Source organism: Morone saxatilis, unplaced genomic scaffold (genome assembly GCF_004916995.1).
Source record: "Morone saxatilis isolate NCDOM2014 unplaced genomic scaffold, NCSU_SB_2.0 Contig18, whole genome shotgun sequence".
In the NCBI taxonomy this organism is placed as follows: Eukaryota; Metazoa; Chordata; class Actinopteri; family Moronidae; genus Morone; species Morone saxatilis.
This window is the reverse complement of record NW_023339740.1, coordinates 14,537,832-14,553,963: the sequence shown is the minus strand read 5'-3', so window position 1 is coordinate 14,553,963 and position 16,132 is coordinate 14,537,832. Positions and strand designations below refer to the sequence as shown.

The 16,132-nt window shown below is 41.5% G+C and overlaps 2 protein-coding genes across 2 annotated transcripts in view; both read left to right on the top strand.

The window, feature by feature from the left end:
* The first annotated feature begins 4,868 nt into the window (after positions 1-4,868).
* LOC118327940 (RNA-binding protein 15-like) lies at positions 4,869-9,791 on the top strand. The gene has a single exon (XM_035661480.1). The coding sequence runs from the start codon at positions 5,057-5,059 to the stop codon at positions 7,598-7,600; it is 2,544 nt and encodes an 847-aa protein (XP_035517373.1). The 5' UTR covers positions 4,869-5,056; the 3' UTR covers positions 7,601-9,791.
* Positions 9,792-14,581: 4,790 nt separating this feature from the next.
* Positions 14,582-16,132, top strand: part of LOC118328118 (pepsin A-like) — a 4,265-nt gene continuing 2,714 nt past the window's right edge. Inside the window, exons 1-4 of the mRNA XM_035661724.1 lie at positions 14,582-14,637; positions 15,376-15,526; positions 15,613-15,730; positions 15,985-16,103. Of these exons, the coding sequence (XP_035517617.1) occupies positions 14,582-14,637; positions 15,376-15,526; positions 15,613-15,730; positions 15,985-16,103 (444 nt within the window). The remainder of the gene's footprint in view (positions 14,638-15,375; positions 15,527-15,612; positions 15,731-15,984; positions 16,104-16,132) is intronic.

The window sequence follows — 16,132 nt, the reverse complement described above, 5'->3', positions numbered from 1 at the left end:
TATGAATATTATATTCCATAGATCCTCCTAAATGTTGCACACTGGACTAAATCTTGTAATTAAAATCTAACTGTAGTCTCATTTAGTCACTTGCAGGCAACCACCTATTTAATGATGTTTTTAATTAAAAATCTCTTAAACTTGTGAAACCACAGACCTTATTTCAGGCATCTAACCAATAACTAATTAAAAAGACTCAGTAACTCCGAGGCGAAGGAACCCGGAAGTGCAAAGATGCTAAAACACATAGCACTCTATAGAGCCACACTGCTAGCATGATGATAATAAACTCATAAACTTTCTTTATCACCAGCATCTTTTCCTTTTGCTCCCCATGCACAGTGTTCTTCCCCTTATTATAAAGAATTTCTCTCTGAAATCTTTACTTCAAACATCCTTTGTGCTTCTGGTTGCATCTCGTGGCCCTTGGTGTCTGACGTCAGCAGCCTTTTCACAGCACATTTCTACTCCTCTCTGCTGTTCACCTTCAGTCGCCTCTAACTTCCCATCGTCTCCTCCGCCGCTTTGCAGCACCCGCTTTCTTTTGTGCTCCCCCACGCCCACTTCCACTCACGTGCGCTCATGCATTCTGCATCTGCACCACCACATCCGCCCAGTACTTTTCCTTCACTCCAGTCTCATTTATATTCCTCCCTCCCCAACCCTTTCCTCCCCCTCTGCTCCCCTCTCCTGTTTCTCCCCTTGTGTTTTGCGCTGTCTGGGTCACTCTCAGCTCCTAAAAAAAGCTTCAGCGTGCACTGGCCTCTGTGGTATTGCTTATCTAGTCCATTATTCTCAGTACAAGCACTTGAACAAACATAATTATACCTACACTGTAATTCCTGCTGAAAGCAAGTGAATGTGAACACTTGAGAGATGTGAGAGATGTCACGATGTTGTTCTCTGTGATCAATGCACTGATAATTCAACTACTCTTTTAGCCAAGAGGATACTGGATGCTCAATTTAGCCAGAAAGGTTTGTTTTCTTTATATGAAGAATAGTACTTCATCAGCATCATTTAAAACCTGTATAAGAGGTTTTTGTGTATTATTCCCTAAAATGAAGAAATAAACAAAGGGCTTTAATTAACACATTACTTGGTTTTTATTTCACATGCATCAAAAAACACCCACTTTATCACCCACAGTATTGTAGCACCTCCTGCTTTCCCAGAGTGCATCAGTGCACGGGGATGTGCTGGTGTTGTGCAGGTGTTCAGACAGAGGAGAAAGTGGGTCATGTCGGGCTCGAACAGACACACTGCAGTGCTTTGCCAACAGCAACACTCCAAGATGGTGACTTTATTTACACAGATTGTAATCAGAATGATCCCTGCAGTGATGAGACACAGTGGGCGGCTCTCGGGTCTGATTGTCCAGTTCATCAAGGATTGCATACTAGTTCAGGTTAGACAGGTGAAAGTTTGGTTGTGTTGTGGTTGGTAAATGACCGAACCCGATCTGTTACTAAGCATCTGTCTCACAATGAAAGCCCGGGTGCAGTGGGTCAGGCCATGCTGTTCACCTTAATGCGACACACAAAAATAGAAACTCATTAAAAGCTGTTTTTCCCTCACTAATCCTTTGCAGATTTCCCCTTTGACAGCTCGTTAACAAAAACCCCTGCATGCCATTCTGGTTTTGATGGTTATTAACAGATGAAACGCCTATCTGTTGCAGTATATTCAATGTCTTATATGACAGTGAATTCACAGCAGCATCTTTATGAATTTCAGATTTAAAAAAATATATATTTTATTTAAAAGTTTTTTAAGCATTGGTGTGTGTAGGTTGATTTCTGTTGGTTATCTTCTGCTGTGAACATGCACAGCAACTATAATTCCCTTTAATAACTTTTCCACCATTTTATATATAAGCACTATTTTGTTGGCTTATTTCACTGACTGACGGATGCTTTGGTTGCTCCATTTGAGGAGGACAAACACCTGACCTGGATATTGGGAAGAGATTTGAGGCAGGAACAACCCCCCCTTCCCATACTATCTTAATAGTCACACACTTTAAACCCATTTTTAATACTGGGTGGCAGATTGCCTTGCTGGGCCTGCGCGGGGTCATGTGACGGCCTATAGAAGAACTTCACCAGATGGTCTCTCAAAGAGGGGCCAGTCCAGCTCACAGGGTTGAGGGCAAAACTCCCGTCCCCATTTTTTTGGACATCATAATCCTTTTAAAATACCCCTGCAGCAAAGCACACTGCATTTTTCAAGTATTGTTGGTGCAACAAATAATAGGGTCAGACTTAGTGAGATGAAAAGGGGGATACAGATTAAAACTTATTGAGAGCAAAAGATTTGAATGAATATGACACAGTTTGAAACCAGGAGGGTGATTACGTGCTTTTTGTTAAAAATGATCAAAACGGGTTGCTTTATCTTTTTTGTACATTTTAATTTGTGAAGGTGAACTTTGCTAGAAATCAATATTTAGATTCTATAAAAACAGCATTTCATCAGGAAGACGTTTTTTTTGTTTCTCGAAAGAAATGGAAATTAAGTCCAATAAACACAAGAAAGCTAGAAGTTTCTGAATTGTCAGCTTTTCTGTCCATAAAGCAACAGTTTAATAACTGGAAGACCACCTCTCCCCCTGCTGTCGCGCAGTCTGTAATCCTATGCGTGGGTGCGCCCTACATACATGCCTCAGCATTTTATTCCTGTGTATTATCAATAATAATAATAAAAAAGCCCACACGTCCACACACACCCCACTGACTGCACAGATTGTTATATTGTGGCTGATGGCTCAGAATGCAGTACAGCTCTGGTTGGTACATTGTAATTACTGTGAGGAAAACAAGAGTAAACGGGTTCATTGAAATGCAAACACACTCAAGGTCGTTTCCTAAAGTAATTTCATTGAAAATGATCTGAGGAGCAGATCATCATGTGACCAAATGAGGAGGCTTTAGGGGGTACATGTGCTTGAACTGCTGCTGTGAAGCAATGTCAAAGGAAATTAAGACTTAGTAGAGATATTATAGAAGGTAGTGACATTGATTTCAGTATTATGTGGTAAAGGAAGTGTGTAGAAGCATGTACTGCATGTAGTATTGTATTATATTTGATGTGCATGTGTCTTTTGTTCTGCTCTGTTTTTATTTCAATTATGTTTTGGTATTTGTCTATAATGGAATTACAGTATTTGTGTTTATTAAAATAATATATAATAGAATATAAATACACAGACAATAAACAGCACAAAGTCTAAAGCATTATAATGTGTGATATTAAAATGTGTTTAATGTTTAATTTTCATAACAAATAACTTTAAAAACAAAATATCTGAAATTAAACAGATTTTGAATATGTTTTGTTTTCGTTTGTTTGTTTTATATAATTACATTTATATATTTTTTTATAGCTTCATGTTTTATGCTGAGTAGTGATATGGAACAATATTATATAATATATATAAATCTTCCAGTAAGACTGGATGTGGAGACACGCTGGCTGAGGTAGAGAAGACTAGAAAGGCGAAATACAAGTACAGACCATTTACTGTATAAGTGAACAGTATCACTGCACTCCTGCAGCCACTGAGCAGACTGTCTCCTGACTGTCAATAATCACCATACAAAGGTTTTTGTCAGTCTAGACACATTACCTTCCTGTTTGAGTGATTAACTGTAGCTGATGTTGTTGTTATGAGGAACCTCTCTGCCCCCTAGTGGTAAAGATTTGGTATAAATGTGTCTCTTCAGTATCCTGACAGGAGTACAGCTGGTTTCCACACTTAAAGGTCCAGTGTGTAACATTTAGGAGGATCTACTGGCAGAAATGGAATATAATAGGTAAGTATTCATTAATGTATAATCACCTGAAAATAAGAGTCATTGTGTTTTTGTTAACTTAGAATGAGACGTTTTATCTACAGAGGGAGCGGGTCCTCTTGCAGAGTCCTCCACGCTGAACGGTCATGTTTCTACAGTAGCTCAGGACGGATAAACCAAACACTGGCTGGAGATTGAGCCTTTTGTGTTTTTCATGGCTTTTGTGGCGACTGTAGTTTCTCCTACACACCTAGAAGGCTGAACTCTATTCAAATGTTTGCAATCTGCACCTTCACTGCTAGTGTAACTAAATCCTACACACTGATCCTTCAGTTTATCAGATTCAAAATCACCAAATGTGGACAAACAATGGTTTTTACTGGACAGTGAAATGTATACATTTTTTTTTATCTAAAAAGTAACTAGTAAGTACAGCTGTCAGACAAATGTAGTGCAATAATAAGTACAACATTTGCCTTTGATATGTAGTGGAGTAGAAATAAAGTTGCATAAAATGAAAAAGAACCTTGAATTTACACTTAAGTAAATGTACTTAGTACTTAGTGCAGACCCACTAGGAACCTGTCTTACTTATACAGCTGGTCCCTGACAAGGCCCTGGATTGCTTCACCTCTTTCAGCTTGTTAGACGTTTGCTCTACATACTCAGACAGTACAGTACGCCCCTCCTCCACTTTAAATGAAGTGCTGTTCTGTGTATTACTCAATACACTATCAGTGTCCTTACTTCAAGGACATCATGCAGCCTTGCAGTACAAATACTTACTCTGGTATTCTACGCCTTCATGTGAGCTAAATCAACTCACACTGTATTTCACTTTAATATGAACTAATTCAAAAACAAACATTAGACACAATCGAAAACAGAAACTTCCGTCTTTTTCTGCTCTTCCTGCTGCTGCAGTCACTATCTGTCTATCAGCTTTTCAAATCAGCTCCTGTCATCATCAGGTTGAACTTTGACCCCACAGCAGAGCCGCACCCTTGCTGATAATAGGCGAGCGCCCTTCCGGTTTAGGTGAGTGACAGCCCGCGCAGCCAATCGTCTTCTTGTACAGGCGGGAAGGCGGGACTTCCTGTACAGTAGCGCAAGTAGTCCAACATGTCGGTTGTGTCGCTCGCTTGAGAGTGAAGTGGAAACCGCGAGTAAGTTCAGAGAGTTTAGGTGTTTTTTTAAAAGTGGCAGCGAGGGTTTATTTACACAGAGAAGTGTCTGTAGACTGCGGGTATCGGCTGCTGGAAATGAAGGGCAAAGAGCGATCGCCGGTGAAGAAACGCTCCCGGGCGCCGGATGATAGCAGAGACCGAGGAGGAAGCCACCCGAGCGGCAAGAAGACCGGAGCTCTGCCGACGGTCGGCAGCAACAACGGCAACAGCTCCGCTCAGAGGAGAAGTTTACACAGCGACAAGAGAGACATGAGGGATTCAGACGGACATAATTCATCCGGTCGGGCCGGCAGCGGCTACGACTACGGAGCGGTGTCGGTGAACAAGCCGTACGGCGCCGCTGACGTCGCCGCGGAAACATCCAGGTCCGGTTCACGCAGCGACCCTCGGCCTCCTCCGTCAAACCCCGAGAGTGAGTACAAGACTCTGAAAATAAGTGAACTGGGCTCGCAGCTGAACGACGAGGAGATAGAGGACGGGCTGTTTCACGAGTTTAAGAGGTTCGGGGACGTGAGTGTGAAAATTAGTCGAGAAAACGACGAGAGGGTCGCGTTTGTGAACTTCAGGCGGTCGGATGACGCCCGGGCGGCCAAACACGCCCGCGGGAAGCTGGTGCTGTACGACCGGCCTCTGAAGATAGAGACGGTTTACATGAACAGACGTAGAAGCCGCTCCCCTGTTTTAAAAGACAGTTTCCCCTCAGGACAGAGGCACCTCCACTCCCAGAGACCCCTGTCTCCCACTGGTCTGGGCTACAGAGACTACCGGTTACAGCAGCTGGCTCTGGGCCGCCTCCCCCCTCCTCCCCCACCGCCTCACATCAGAGATCTGGAGAGAGACAGAGATTTTTCCATGTATGATGCCAGGAACAGACCCCCGTTCATCCCCGAATGTGCTGTTTACCGCGACGAGGACCTGATGAGCCCCGAGGATGACCAGAGAGCGAACAGGACCCTGTTTCTGGGCAATCTGGACGTCAGTGTGACCGAGAGTGACCTGAGGAGGGCGTTTGACCGGTTTGGGTTGATAACAGAGGTGGACATAAAGCGGGCAGTGAGAGGCCAGAGCAACACCTACGGATTCATCAAGTTTGAGAACCTTGACATGGCTCACCGCGCCAAAGTGGCGATGTCGGGCAAAGTGGTGGGACACAGCCCAATTAAGATCGGCTACGGCAAACCCACGCCCACGACCAGGCTGTGGGTGGGGGGCCTCGGACCCTGGGTTCCCCTCGCCGCACTAGCCAAGGAGTTTGACCGCTTTGGCACCATCAGGACTATAGACTACAGGAAAGGTGAGGCGTGGGCGTACATCCAGTATGAGAGTTTGGATGCTGCTCAGGCTGCATGCACTCACATGAGAGGCTTCCCTCTCGGCGGCCCAGACAGGAGACTGAGGGTGGACTTTGCGGACACGGAGCACCGTTACCAGCAGCCGCAGCCGCAGCAGCAGTACATGCAGCTGCCCCTCCCCCTGCCGCACTATGACTTAGTCCCCGAGCCCTTTGTCCACCGCCTTACCGACTCAGTGAGAGTGAGAGAGAGGTCCCCGCCGCTCCCCTCTCGCTTCAGAGACAGAGATCTGTACTCCAGTGCCGAGTGGTCTGGTCTGGGTGTGCACGACAGGATGCGAGGGGGAGGCTTCGATCCCGTCGACCGTCTGGAGAGGCGTTCCCGTGACACCTGGTCAGTAGAGCGCGAGTTCCAAAGCAGAGATCTGAGCCGCAAAAGGAGACATCTGGATGATGGCTGCCGGCCGGATCATTCACCGGACATCGCTGACTTTGGTCTGCGCCGTCACGGCAGCTCGTTGGAGCGCAGCCCTGGAGGGAGCAGCCGAGATGGGGGACGCTACAGTGACCCCGAACGCCCGCCGCGCTCTGGCAGAACTTCCCCCACCAGAGAGCGGCAGGACACTGGCTTTGGGGACAAGAGAAGAAAAACACTTAGCCCGGCCGAGCGAGGCTCCTGCCCCGAGAAGGACCACAGACGCAAAGCCATTGACTCATCTAAGAGCCCGGCGAAAAAGGAGGATCGCTTGGGGCAACCTTCCTCCTCCTCTTCCTCCAAGTCTGGTCCGCAGTCTAAGCCAGCTGCTGGAGGCCAGAAGCTGAGTCAAGCCTGGCAGGGCGTCCTCCTGCTGAAGAACAGCACCTTTCCCACATCGCTGCACCTGCTGGAGGGGGACATGGCGGTGGCTACCAGCCTGCTGGTGGAGGGCTCCACGGGGGGTCAGGTGTCCCAGCTGAAGATCAGCCAGCGCCTGCGCCTGGACCAGCCCAAACTGGATGAGGTTTCTCGTCGCATCAAGGCTGCCGGCTCCGGCGGGTACTCCATCCTCCTGGCCGTGCCGGTGAAAACGGACGACGGGGGTGTCCAAGACGCCAGCAACTCCACCGAGAGACCGCTGAAGAACCTGGTGTCCTACCTGAAGCAGAAGGAGGCGGCCGGCATCATCAGCCTCCCTGTGGGGGGCAGCCGTGACAAGGACCAAGCAGGAGTCCTTCACGCTTTCCCCCCATGTGAGTTTTCACAGCAGTTCTTGGATGCCTCTGCCAAAGCCTTTGCCAAATCAGAGGACGATTACATGTTGATGGTCATTATCAGAGGAGCATCGTGAAAAAAAAGAGAGTACAAATCATTCATGTGTTTTTTTTTTTTTCCACACTCATGAACTGTTAAACTGTGAGTTGTAAAAACAGGGATACGTAATGGTAACGAAGCAGAGTGACAGGAAATGACAGGGTTGTGATTTTAAGTTCCTTAACCTGCATGGCAGCTTTTGTCTCATCCTGTTGAAGGTTTATAGCTATAAAACTCACCCTGAATTGAATACATTTTGATAAATTGATGGATTTGATTATTAATGCAGGTGACTTCTGCTTTTTAGTTATCAGATAAATGTACATTACTTGAATGGTACTCCGCTAAATCAGTACTATATGTTGCCTTATTTCATTTCAAAAGAAACACAATTCCTTTATGTCCTTTCATACAATGCCTGCCAATAAGAAAAAAAGAATTTAAGATCCAAAACAGAGTATTTAGCCTTCATTTTATCTGTACTCAGCATAGATTGAACTGGTCAGTGTCAACACGTTTCTAGTACTATAATGTTTGTACAGCCAGCATATGAAACAATCAAATTCATGTACATATACATTTGCTCTTGATTAAGAAAATATACCTGCTCTAAAGCTTTTCCCATTGCTCATTAATAGGCATATTCCAGATGTGCATCTGTATTACTTTTTGGTGACCAAGTGAACATTTTGAATACTTCCAGGTTCAAAGTTTCATTATGACAATTTTTCTATTTTTGTCAGTTTGGGCCAGTCGTAAAAGTGAAAGAAAATTGTGGAAAATATGGACTATTCTTTCAGAATTTACTTTTGGATATGTTAAAAAATACATTTAATGCGAGCCTTAAGGGTGGTACAATGGCATAATAGATTACATTGCTATCAGTGCTCCTTTCTGAGCCACATCTGGAGGTTATGTGACATTACAAGGTGAAATGAATGCAGGGTTTCCTGTCTGTGTTTTAGCACTGGTATGCCATGTAGGGGTGGACACAAGCAGCAAGCACCTGCCAGTTATAATGCAGTTTAATACAATGAGGTTGCACAGAATACTGCCTTTATAAAGACAATTATGTTTTTTGTTGAAATTATGTTTGAGAGGAGAGATTTTAAGCTCTGTGTAGTTCTGACCCCGAGGTGTTGTATTGAACTGCATTATGTTATGTTAAGGTACTATTTAGGGCTGATTCATCATTGTTTAAACTACAGGTTCATTGAGAAAAATCTCAATAATTAGTGTGTAACTTTTATAAAAAAATTAAATGACACGAGATGGATAATCTGTGGTAAAAACAACCAAGTTCCTCTGGCTCAGCCTAATGCTCCTAAATCCATTTACAAGATTCCACTGCGTCTGAATAAAAACAACCAATCAAATTTTCTGCAAATATATATATATATATATATGGTTATTTTTTATAAAAGTTACCTCCTGCCGCTTTTAAGGTGACTTCAAATAGATTTTTATGGTTAACAGTCCAGAAACCAAAGATATTCAGTGTGCTATAAAAGCTGTGTCCTACACGTTTGAGTAGCTGTTGAAACCATCAAATGTGATTGATTGATCAATCAATCAATCAACCAACTATTTAAATTGTTGCTTTTTAAATTATCTGTCGGTTGAGGAATCATTTCAGCTCTAAATATTATTACCATGGAGTTGAATCAACTTCCATTAGTCTACACAGGGTTGCTTCTGTGTCCACCGCTTTTATATTGTACTTTTATTGGTATCATATTCAATTTGGTTGAACAGTAATCGGTTGATTAAGTTATTCAATTTTCTTATGTTCTAATCCACTAGTACAATAACAACCCCAACAAAGCATGTACTGTTTAAAAAAGAAGATGTAACCTATAAATTAAGAGCTATATGTATACCATGCACATCTCTTAATAACTGATCAAGAGTCTCTAAGTATAAAATATTGCTGTACTCTCAGTGGACTGTGATGAAAACCTCTGAACGAATCAGAGGAGAGAAGGCCGTTCTCCGGTGGCCTTACACGCCTTCCTCTGAAAGGACTGTTAATTATACTTTTCATGCTTTTGATTTGAGTTCTGTGTTTTCAAATGGAAAAAAACAGATTTGTATACTCAGGATATCTGGAGAGAGAAATGGAGAACATCAGTGCTCATGGGCCTAAGAAGTATACCTGTCAGAAAAAAACGCAAAGTGCAACATGCACTTGATTTTGTCTCAATAAATTTACTCTTTCGTGGGAAACACAAGTGCCTCGGAAGACAACTTTTGTGACCTTTTCTGTTCTTGGAATTGTCTATCAAACTCTAAAGGCTTTATCACTTTGACAGCAGGAGCCTTCCCGGCAGAAAGGAGAGGAAAGTGTGAGAGTGGAGGGAGGTCAGCCTCTCAGTTCTGTGTTTTCATTTTGTTGATCCTCAGTTGTTGAATGACCTCTTTGTGACCTTCACACAAATTGAAATTTGGCCGTACTAGAATACTTTTTTTCAGTTCGTCCACAAAGGCAAATCTAGAGTCACTGTGTCTCTTCAGATATGTGGCTTATTCCCTCAGTCGCCTCTGGCCTGTAGGACCGGAGGTTGCGGCTGAGAACCAGCAGAGTGCTAATCCGTCTGGTTTGTCACTCGCCACCAAAAACCGCCGGGGTCGTCTCCATCTTTACAGCCTCTCAGCGGAGGCACAGCAGTGTTTGAAGGCCCCCCTGCTCTTCTCTCTCATCTGGCTCCAACAGTGTTGGTTCGGCGTCTGCGGCAGCTCGAGAAGGAGAGCAGTGTTCATGTGTGTAGTTGCTTATTGTTCTTGCGTTGGAGTTTTGAAGGAAGATCTCTGTGCTAGGGTCAGACTTCAAACTTGTCTCATCCTCCTGTGTCGGAGAAGAGGTTGAGACGGTGAGACAGCATCTGCTTTATTTGCCATAAAATGGAAAGGAAACAACAGAGGAGAAAGATGCCTGTACAGGGAATCCTAATCTTTAGTTGATATGTTGATCTGATTTACACACTTCTGTGTTCTTTGCCAAACTGCGTATGAAAGCAAAGTGAAGAATTTCCTGCTGTCATTGAGCGAGAATCTGCTGCAGCAGGATGTATATCATCACGCCAGTGCTCTTCTGCTCATCGCTGCTCCACACAAAAAGGACCTGAACGCCCTCCCTGGGCGTCCACACGGTACCGTGGCTGGGATTCAAGGATTTAAAGGTTTCCTGGAGCTGTGAGGTGTAACAGTTCAGTGTCACCTTGGCTGTAGCTGCTCCCGGTCCACAGGTAATGTATTAAGATGGCCTAAACTACAGACATGGGTACGTATTAAAATGTTTAAGACCGTTACAAGCATACTATCCTATTTAACATCCTATTTAAAAGCTGGATAGAGGGTGAAAAGACAAAAACACACTAAAATGTATTCCCCCTGAAGTAAATCCCAAAGTAAGAACCACAATGCAGTTTTTGTTGCGACAGTTAAACAGCACATATCCCGTCAGTAACTTTCAGTCAGTGCCGGTAAGAGTCTACTGTACCTTTTTCGTTGGTTCAACTTCCTCCTTTGGTATATTTTGTCATGGTGTTGGCGACACTTCTCTCTCTCAGATTACAAATAATTTCCCAGTGTTGGTCCCAAATGCACCAGCAATTCATAAATCTCAACAACATAAGTGAGTCTCAGTGAGGGAAGAAGTACTCAGATCCTTTACTTCAGTAAAAGGAACAATACCACAATGTGGAAATACTCAAAATTATTACTTAAAGTGTGAAAGTACTATCAGCAAAAATCTGCTTTGTTTTAAAGAATACTAGAAATCAGAACCATTTCAGAGTTTTACATAAAATATAAAATCTGGTAACTGTATTACTGTTGCATTTACACATAGCTTTTCACACTTCATACTGTATAGTGTTTAATGACAGTACACTATTTTATTAGATGATCATATGTTTTGTATCATCTGAATCTGCAAAGTAACAAACAACTTAAGCTGTTAGATACATGTAGAGTAAAAACTACAATATTTCCCACCCAAAACAAATTTAGTGAATTATAAAGAAGCATAAAATCAGGATAACATTTTAACTAATTAAATGTACCTGGTCACCTTCCACCGCTGGCTTCAGCTGAAATATCAGTAAGTAGCAACATAAGGAAACAAACAGTGACACTTAAAACTACAAAATAATGTAATGTTAAGTTTCAAAAGCTCTGACATCATATGCCAAACATGAGACGACTGCATTAGTAAACAGGAACAAATAGAAGAGAGTTACTGGAATATTTGAGATTGAAAATGAATTGAATTAGTGTTTAATGTCATCATTAGCACTGAGGGGAGGGAGGAGGCAGGATTAAGAAACAATATCAAAGCTTTATGGGCACAAAAGGTTGAGATGACTGATAATCACTCATCAGTAGGAGCACATGAGAACAACCTGTGTCATCACTGGTTATGATCAGTGTTAAACAGGAAGTGGAATGACCTCCTCTGGGATAATGAAAGAGGTATAATTTATCAAACAGTGCTGCCAGCAGTGAAAGAAATGTAAACTTTGTCCTACAATTTTCATATAAACAGTTCCAGAGTGTAATGAGTTTGATTAGAGGTGTTAGGATAAATAGGAAGTATGTTTACTGTATATGAGGAGGTGCTGAGTACTTGAACTCCACTATTGTGTTGTTATACACTAAATGTGTGCATTAGCTAAGCCTTAATCTGGACACTGGAGAACTCGAAATCAGGGCAATAAAATTAGTTAATCAATTATAAACTGAGGTTACATTTGAGTTAATAACTGATTTTACCTTTCAGTCGTAACAAATTCAAGGACTCTGTTGTTGTTTCCTGTGTTTTATAAAATAATTCTGCATATGAATCTGAAAGAAAACTGTCAATGAACCAGAGTTTAAAACAAGATATTTGCTGATTGCAGAACCTGTAAACAATACAATATGTCTTGACTGTGTGTGTATCATCAGTGTGATAAGGACTCAACATTTGGTGCACTTTAAAGAATCTGAGCACTGATCCAACAGCAGATGTAGTGCAGTCGCCCTAAATGTGGGGCTAACCTGGAGATTATTATGTAATAGTAAAAACAGTATGGTGGGATTGTTCCTCGCTTTTATACTTTTGTAAAACGTTTTAGGAACAGTCCATTTCCTGCACTAAATAGTGCCTGAATACTTTTTGAACATGAACTCGTGATGATTTAAAATGTTGAGTATTTCAGGTTTTCACATCAGTATGGAGACGAGAACGGATCAAAAACTCTTCTGTCTGTCCTCTTTGAAAAGACATTAACCTGCTGCAGTGCGACTGAACGTCTCTTACAGAGCTTCAGTGAACTCTAGTGAAGTTACAAGTGCGCACATTGAAAGGTTTTCCAGGAATTCATCAGCGAAGAGAAACTATGCCTTGGTGAGTACAGTTTAACTTGCACTTCTTATATGTATACCTTACATTTATATTAAAAATGTAAACTGCATTTGATTTGTGCTTGAATAAAGGCAGCCGTTCATTAAGAGACATTCTGACCTTGTGTCATTTTTTCATGACATCCGTCCTGTTTCTGTGAAAGTGTGTGTGTGTATGAGTATTTATGGATTTTGAAATGACAGGATGTCTGTTCGACTGTCAGTCCTGTAGAGGGCAGAGTTGGATGGAGCGATATTAAACTACCAGAGAACATCAACAGAAGACGTGCATAGAGGTAGAAATGATACAGTGTCAGTGTTCTTACATGTAACGTGATAAGCTTATCAAGTTGATTTATGGTTGACAGGTGAGGAATTTATAATGATACATTAAACTGATTTCACACTAATGTCAACAGCATTAATGACATTAATACAGGCATTTACTCTTTATCTTTTAAACACAATTACATCATTTACATCCTTTGAAACACCCCTCAATGTGAAAAGAGAAGCCATTTATTCTGATTTTATATTTGCTTTCCTCACTGTTTGTTCAAAAAAGTGAATTTAGTCAAAGTCACCAACACAGACATCGAGGGACCTTTTAAAGTTGCTGTAGGCAATAATACTTTACATTTATTTGCTGTCAGTACACACAGTAGATGAGAAAAGTCAACAGAAACTCATTGAGTCTGGGAAAGGTCAACCCTCACCTGGCTTTCACCACTTATAAAACATACAAACTTGTGACTATGAGAGAGGGTGCTGAAAGGAAACTGCAGACTTGTTTTAGTTTACCAAATAAAATAAAGGATCCCTTTTCAACTCGTAATTGTCTGCTAAAGGCAACTTCAAAGCCTCACGTAGTGAGAGTCCTTATTTAATTTGAACCATATACTCCCCACCTCCTGAAACTAAAACACAGACCTGGACTTCACCAGACTCTCAAATTGTCTTTTAACACCAACTACTAAATCTAATGCTTTAATGGTGCTGTAGAAGGTTTGTTGGGGTAAAACATGCCTATGTTGTGATATTTTAATCTATAAATCTACACTGACAGTCTGTACGGAAATGTATCTACATTTTATAGGGACAAAAATAGCATATATTTTTCAATATACTACATACTATTATCTCACTATATAATACATACTTCTTAAATAGTATTTTGGTAATTGTCCTTTATCTAAAATGCTTACGTAGTTTAAAGGCTTAAGACATTCAGCTCATTTGGATAAATTATTAACAGAAACTGTCAAAAGGTGAAACACATTATTTAGCAATTTATATTCAATTATATCAACTATTAACACGACTATTTATTTTATGTGTTGACATTTGATGCTGATTTCTGGCCTAAGTTTACTTTGAATAGGGAACCGATTAAACTTACCTTATATTCTTAACGCTAAATGTATTGACATTAGATTACAGGACATTAGGAAAAGCATACTGGGTTCCCATTGTTTCCTTTATCTGAATTCTCACATTCGATACTAAAGTGGTTTCTTATCAGTTCAGCTATAAGTGTAACAGTAAAAAGGAGGAGTTTAGACTAGTTTTTACCTCTCTCTCTCTATATAAAGACTCTTGTGTGTGAGATCTTTATTGGGTCACGCTGAAAATAATGAAGTCTGTCTTGGTGTTGCTGGCCTTTTTGGCCGTCTCACAGGGTCTTCTCAGGTAAGATAAACAGCAAACTTCCAGTTATTAATGATAAAATTGAAAAAAATGCTATTTAACCTTTGCAGAGTGTGGTTGCTGAAGGTTAAAACAAATTTAAGACTTAGATCTAGTACAGAAACCCAGGATAATGATGCTGGATAAAACGTATTTAAAATACCATTTTACATTTATTTACAATGTTTTTAAAATAATGAAATCCTGGTAAGGTTTGCCAGCAGTTTAAGACAACTTAGAGGTAAGATTACTCTCCAAAAACATCCATCTCCAAAAATGATTTAACATCTTGTTCAGATTGCTTGAAATTTCCTATAACTGAGTTGCCGTCATCTTGATCTCAATTTTATTTTCACGTGTTTGAAATAAAGAGAAAGAAAGTAGACTTTAGGGCCCAATAATAGCTATAGACATTCTTAAGATGGAGATGGAGAGATTTTCTTTATGAGAGAAAGAAAACAAGATTTACACCAAAAAAAAGAAGGTTGCCAGCTCGATCCCAAGCTACCACTGCCCATCAGCAATACAATGAATGAACTGTAGCTGTATATAAATGCAGCCATTTATGACCGCACACATCTCTCTGAGACAATTCCTTGACCATTTTTAGGCCAGAACACTATAGTTTATATTTCCCCTAAATCATTCCCAGGCCCAAAACTCCTTTTTAGGAAAAGTTATGAGCTCTGAGTTGTTTGTGAGTATGCTTCCAGATCAGCTGAAATAATGAATGTGCTGCAGGATTCCCCTGATGAGAGGGAAGTCAGCCAGACAGCTGCTGGAGGAGAGAGGCCAGTTTGAGGAGTACAGGAGGAAGTTTCCATACGACCCTGCAGCGAGGTTTCTCCCCAGGAACGAGCAGAGCACGGTGCCCATGACCTACGACCCAGATGTAAGTAGCATGTAACCACTGTACACTCTGCCCCGTGCAATCATTTAAATACAATAACTAACTAAATAATCTTATTCTGTGCACAGTTAACATACTACGGACTGATTGCCTTTGGGAGTCCATCCCAGTTCTTTAAAGTTCTCTTTGACACCGGTTCCTCTGACCTCTGGGTTCCCTCCATAAGTTGCACCAGCTCTTCATGTGGTAAGTACAATGATAAATGGACAGAATCATTTTAATATAGTGACGATGAAACAGACCACCAATTGATTGTTTCTAACTTTTTTCTAGCTGGTTCCAACTTTGTCATATGATTATATATCAATCACTATATTCCTGGATTGAGAGTATGTGCATATGTTTAAGTCTTTGTAACAAAGGATGTTTTTGAATTGTGTAAGTAAAAAGGTGATGAAGTGTACTCTCTGTAACTCTCCTCGCTCTCTGTCTGTCACTAGACAATCACGCAAAGTTCAACAGCTCAGCGTCCTCCACTTTTGAGGCCGGCACAAAGCCTTTCTACATCTCATACAACAGTGGGTTTGCAGCAGGAAGCACCGGGTATGATACTGTAAAGGTGAGGATGAAACATTAATACTGTATTAT

What these genes read in the sequence shown, in the direction of transcription:
- LOC118327940 (XM_035661480.1), top strand. Translation starts at nt 5,057, where the DNA reads ATGAAGGGCAAAGAGCGATCGCCGGTGAAGAAACGCTCCCGGGCGCCG.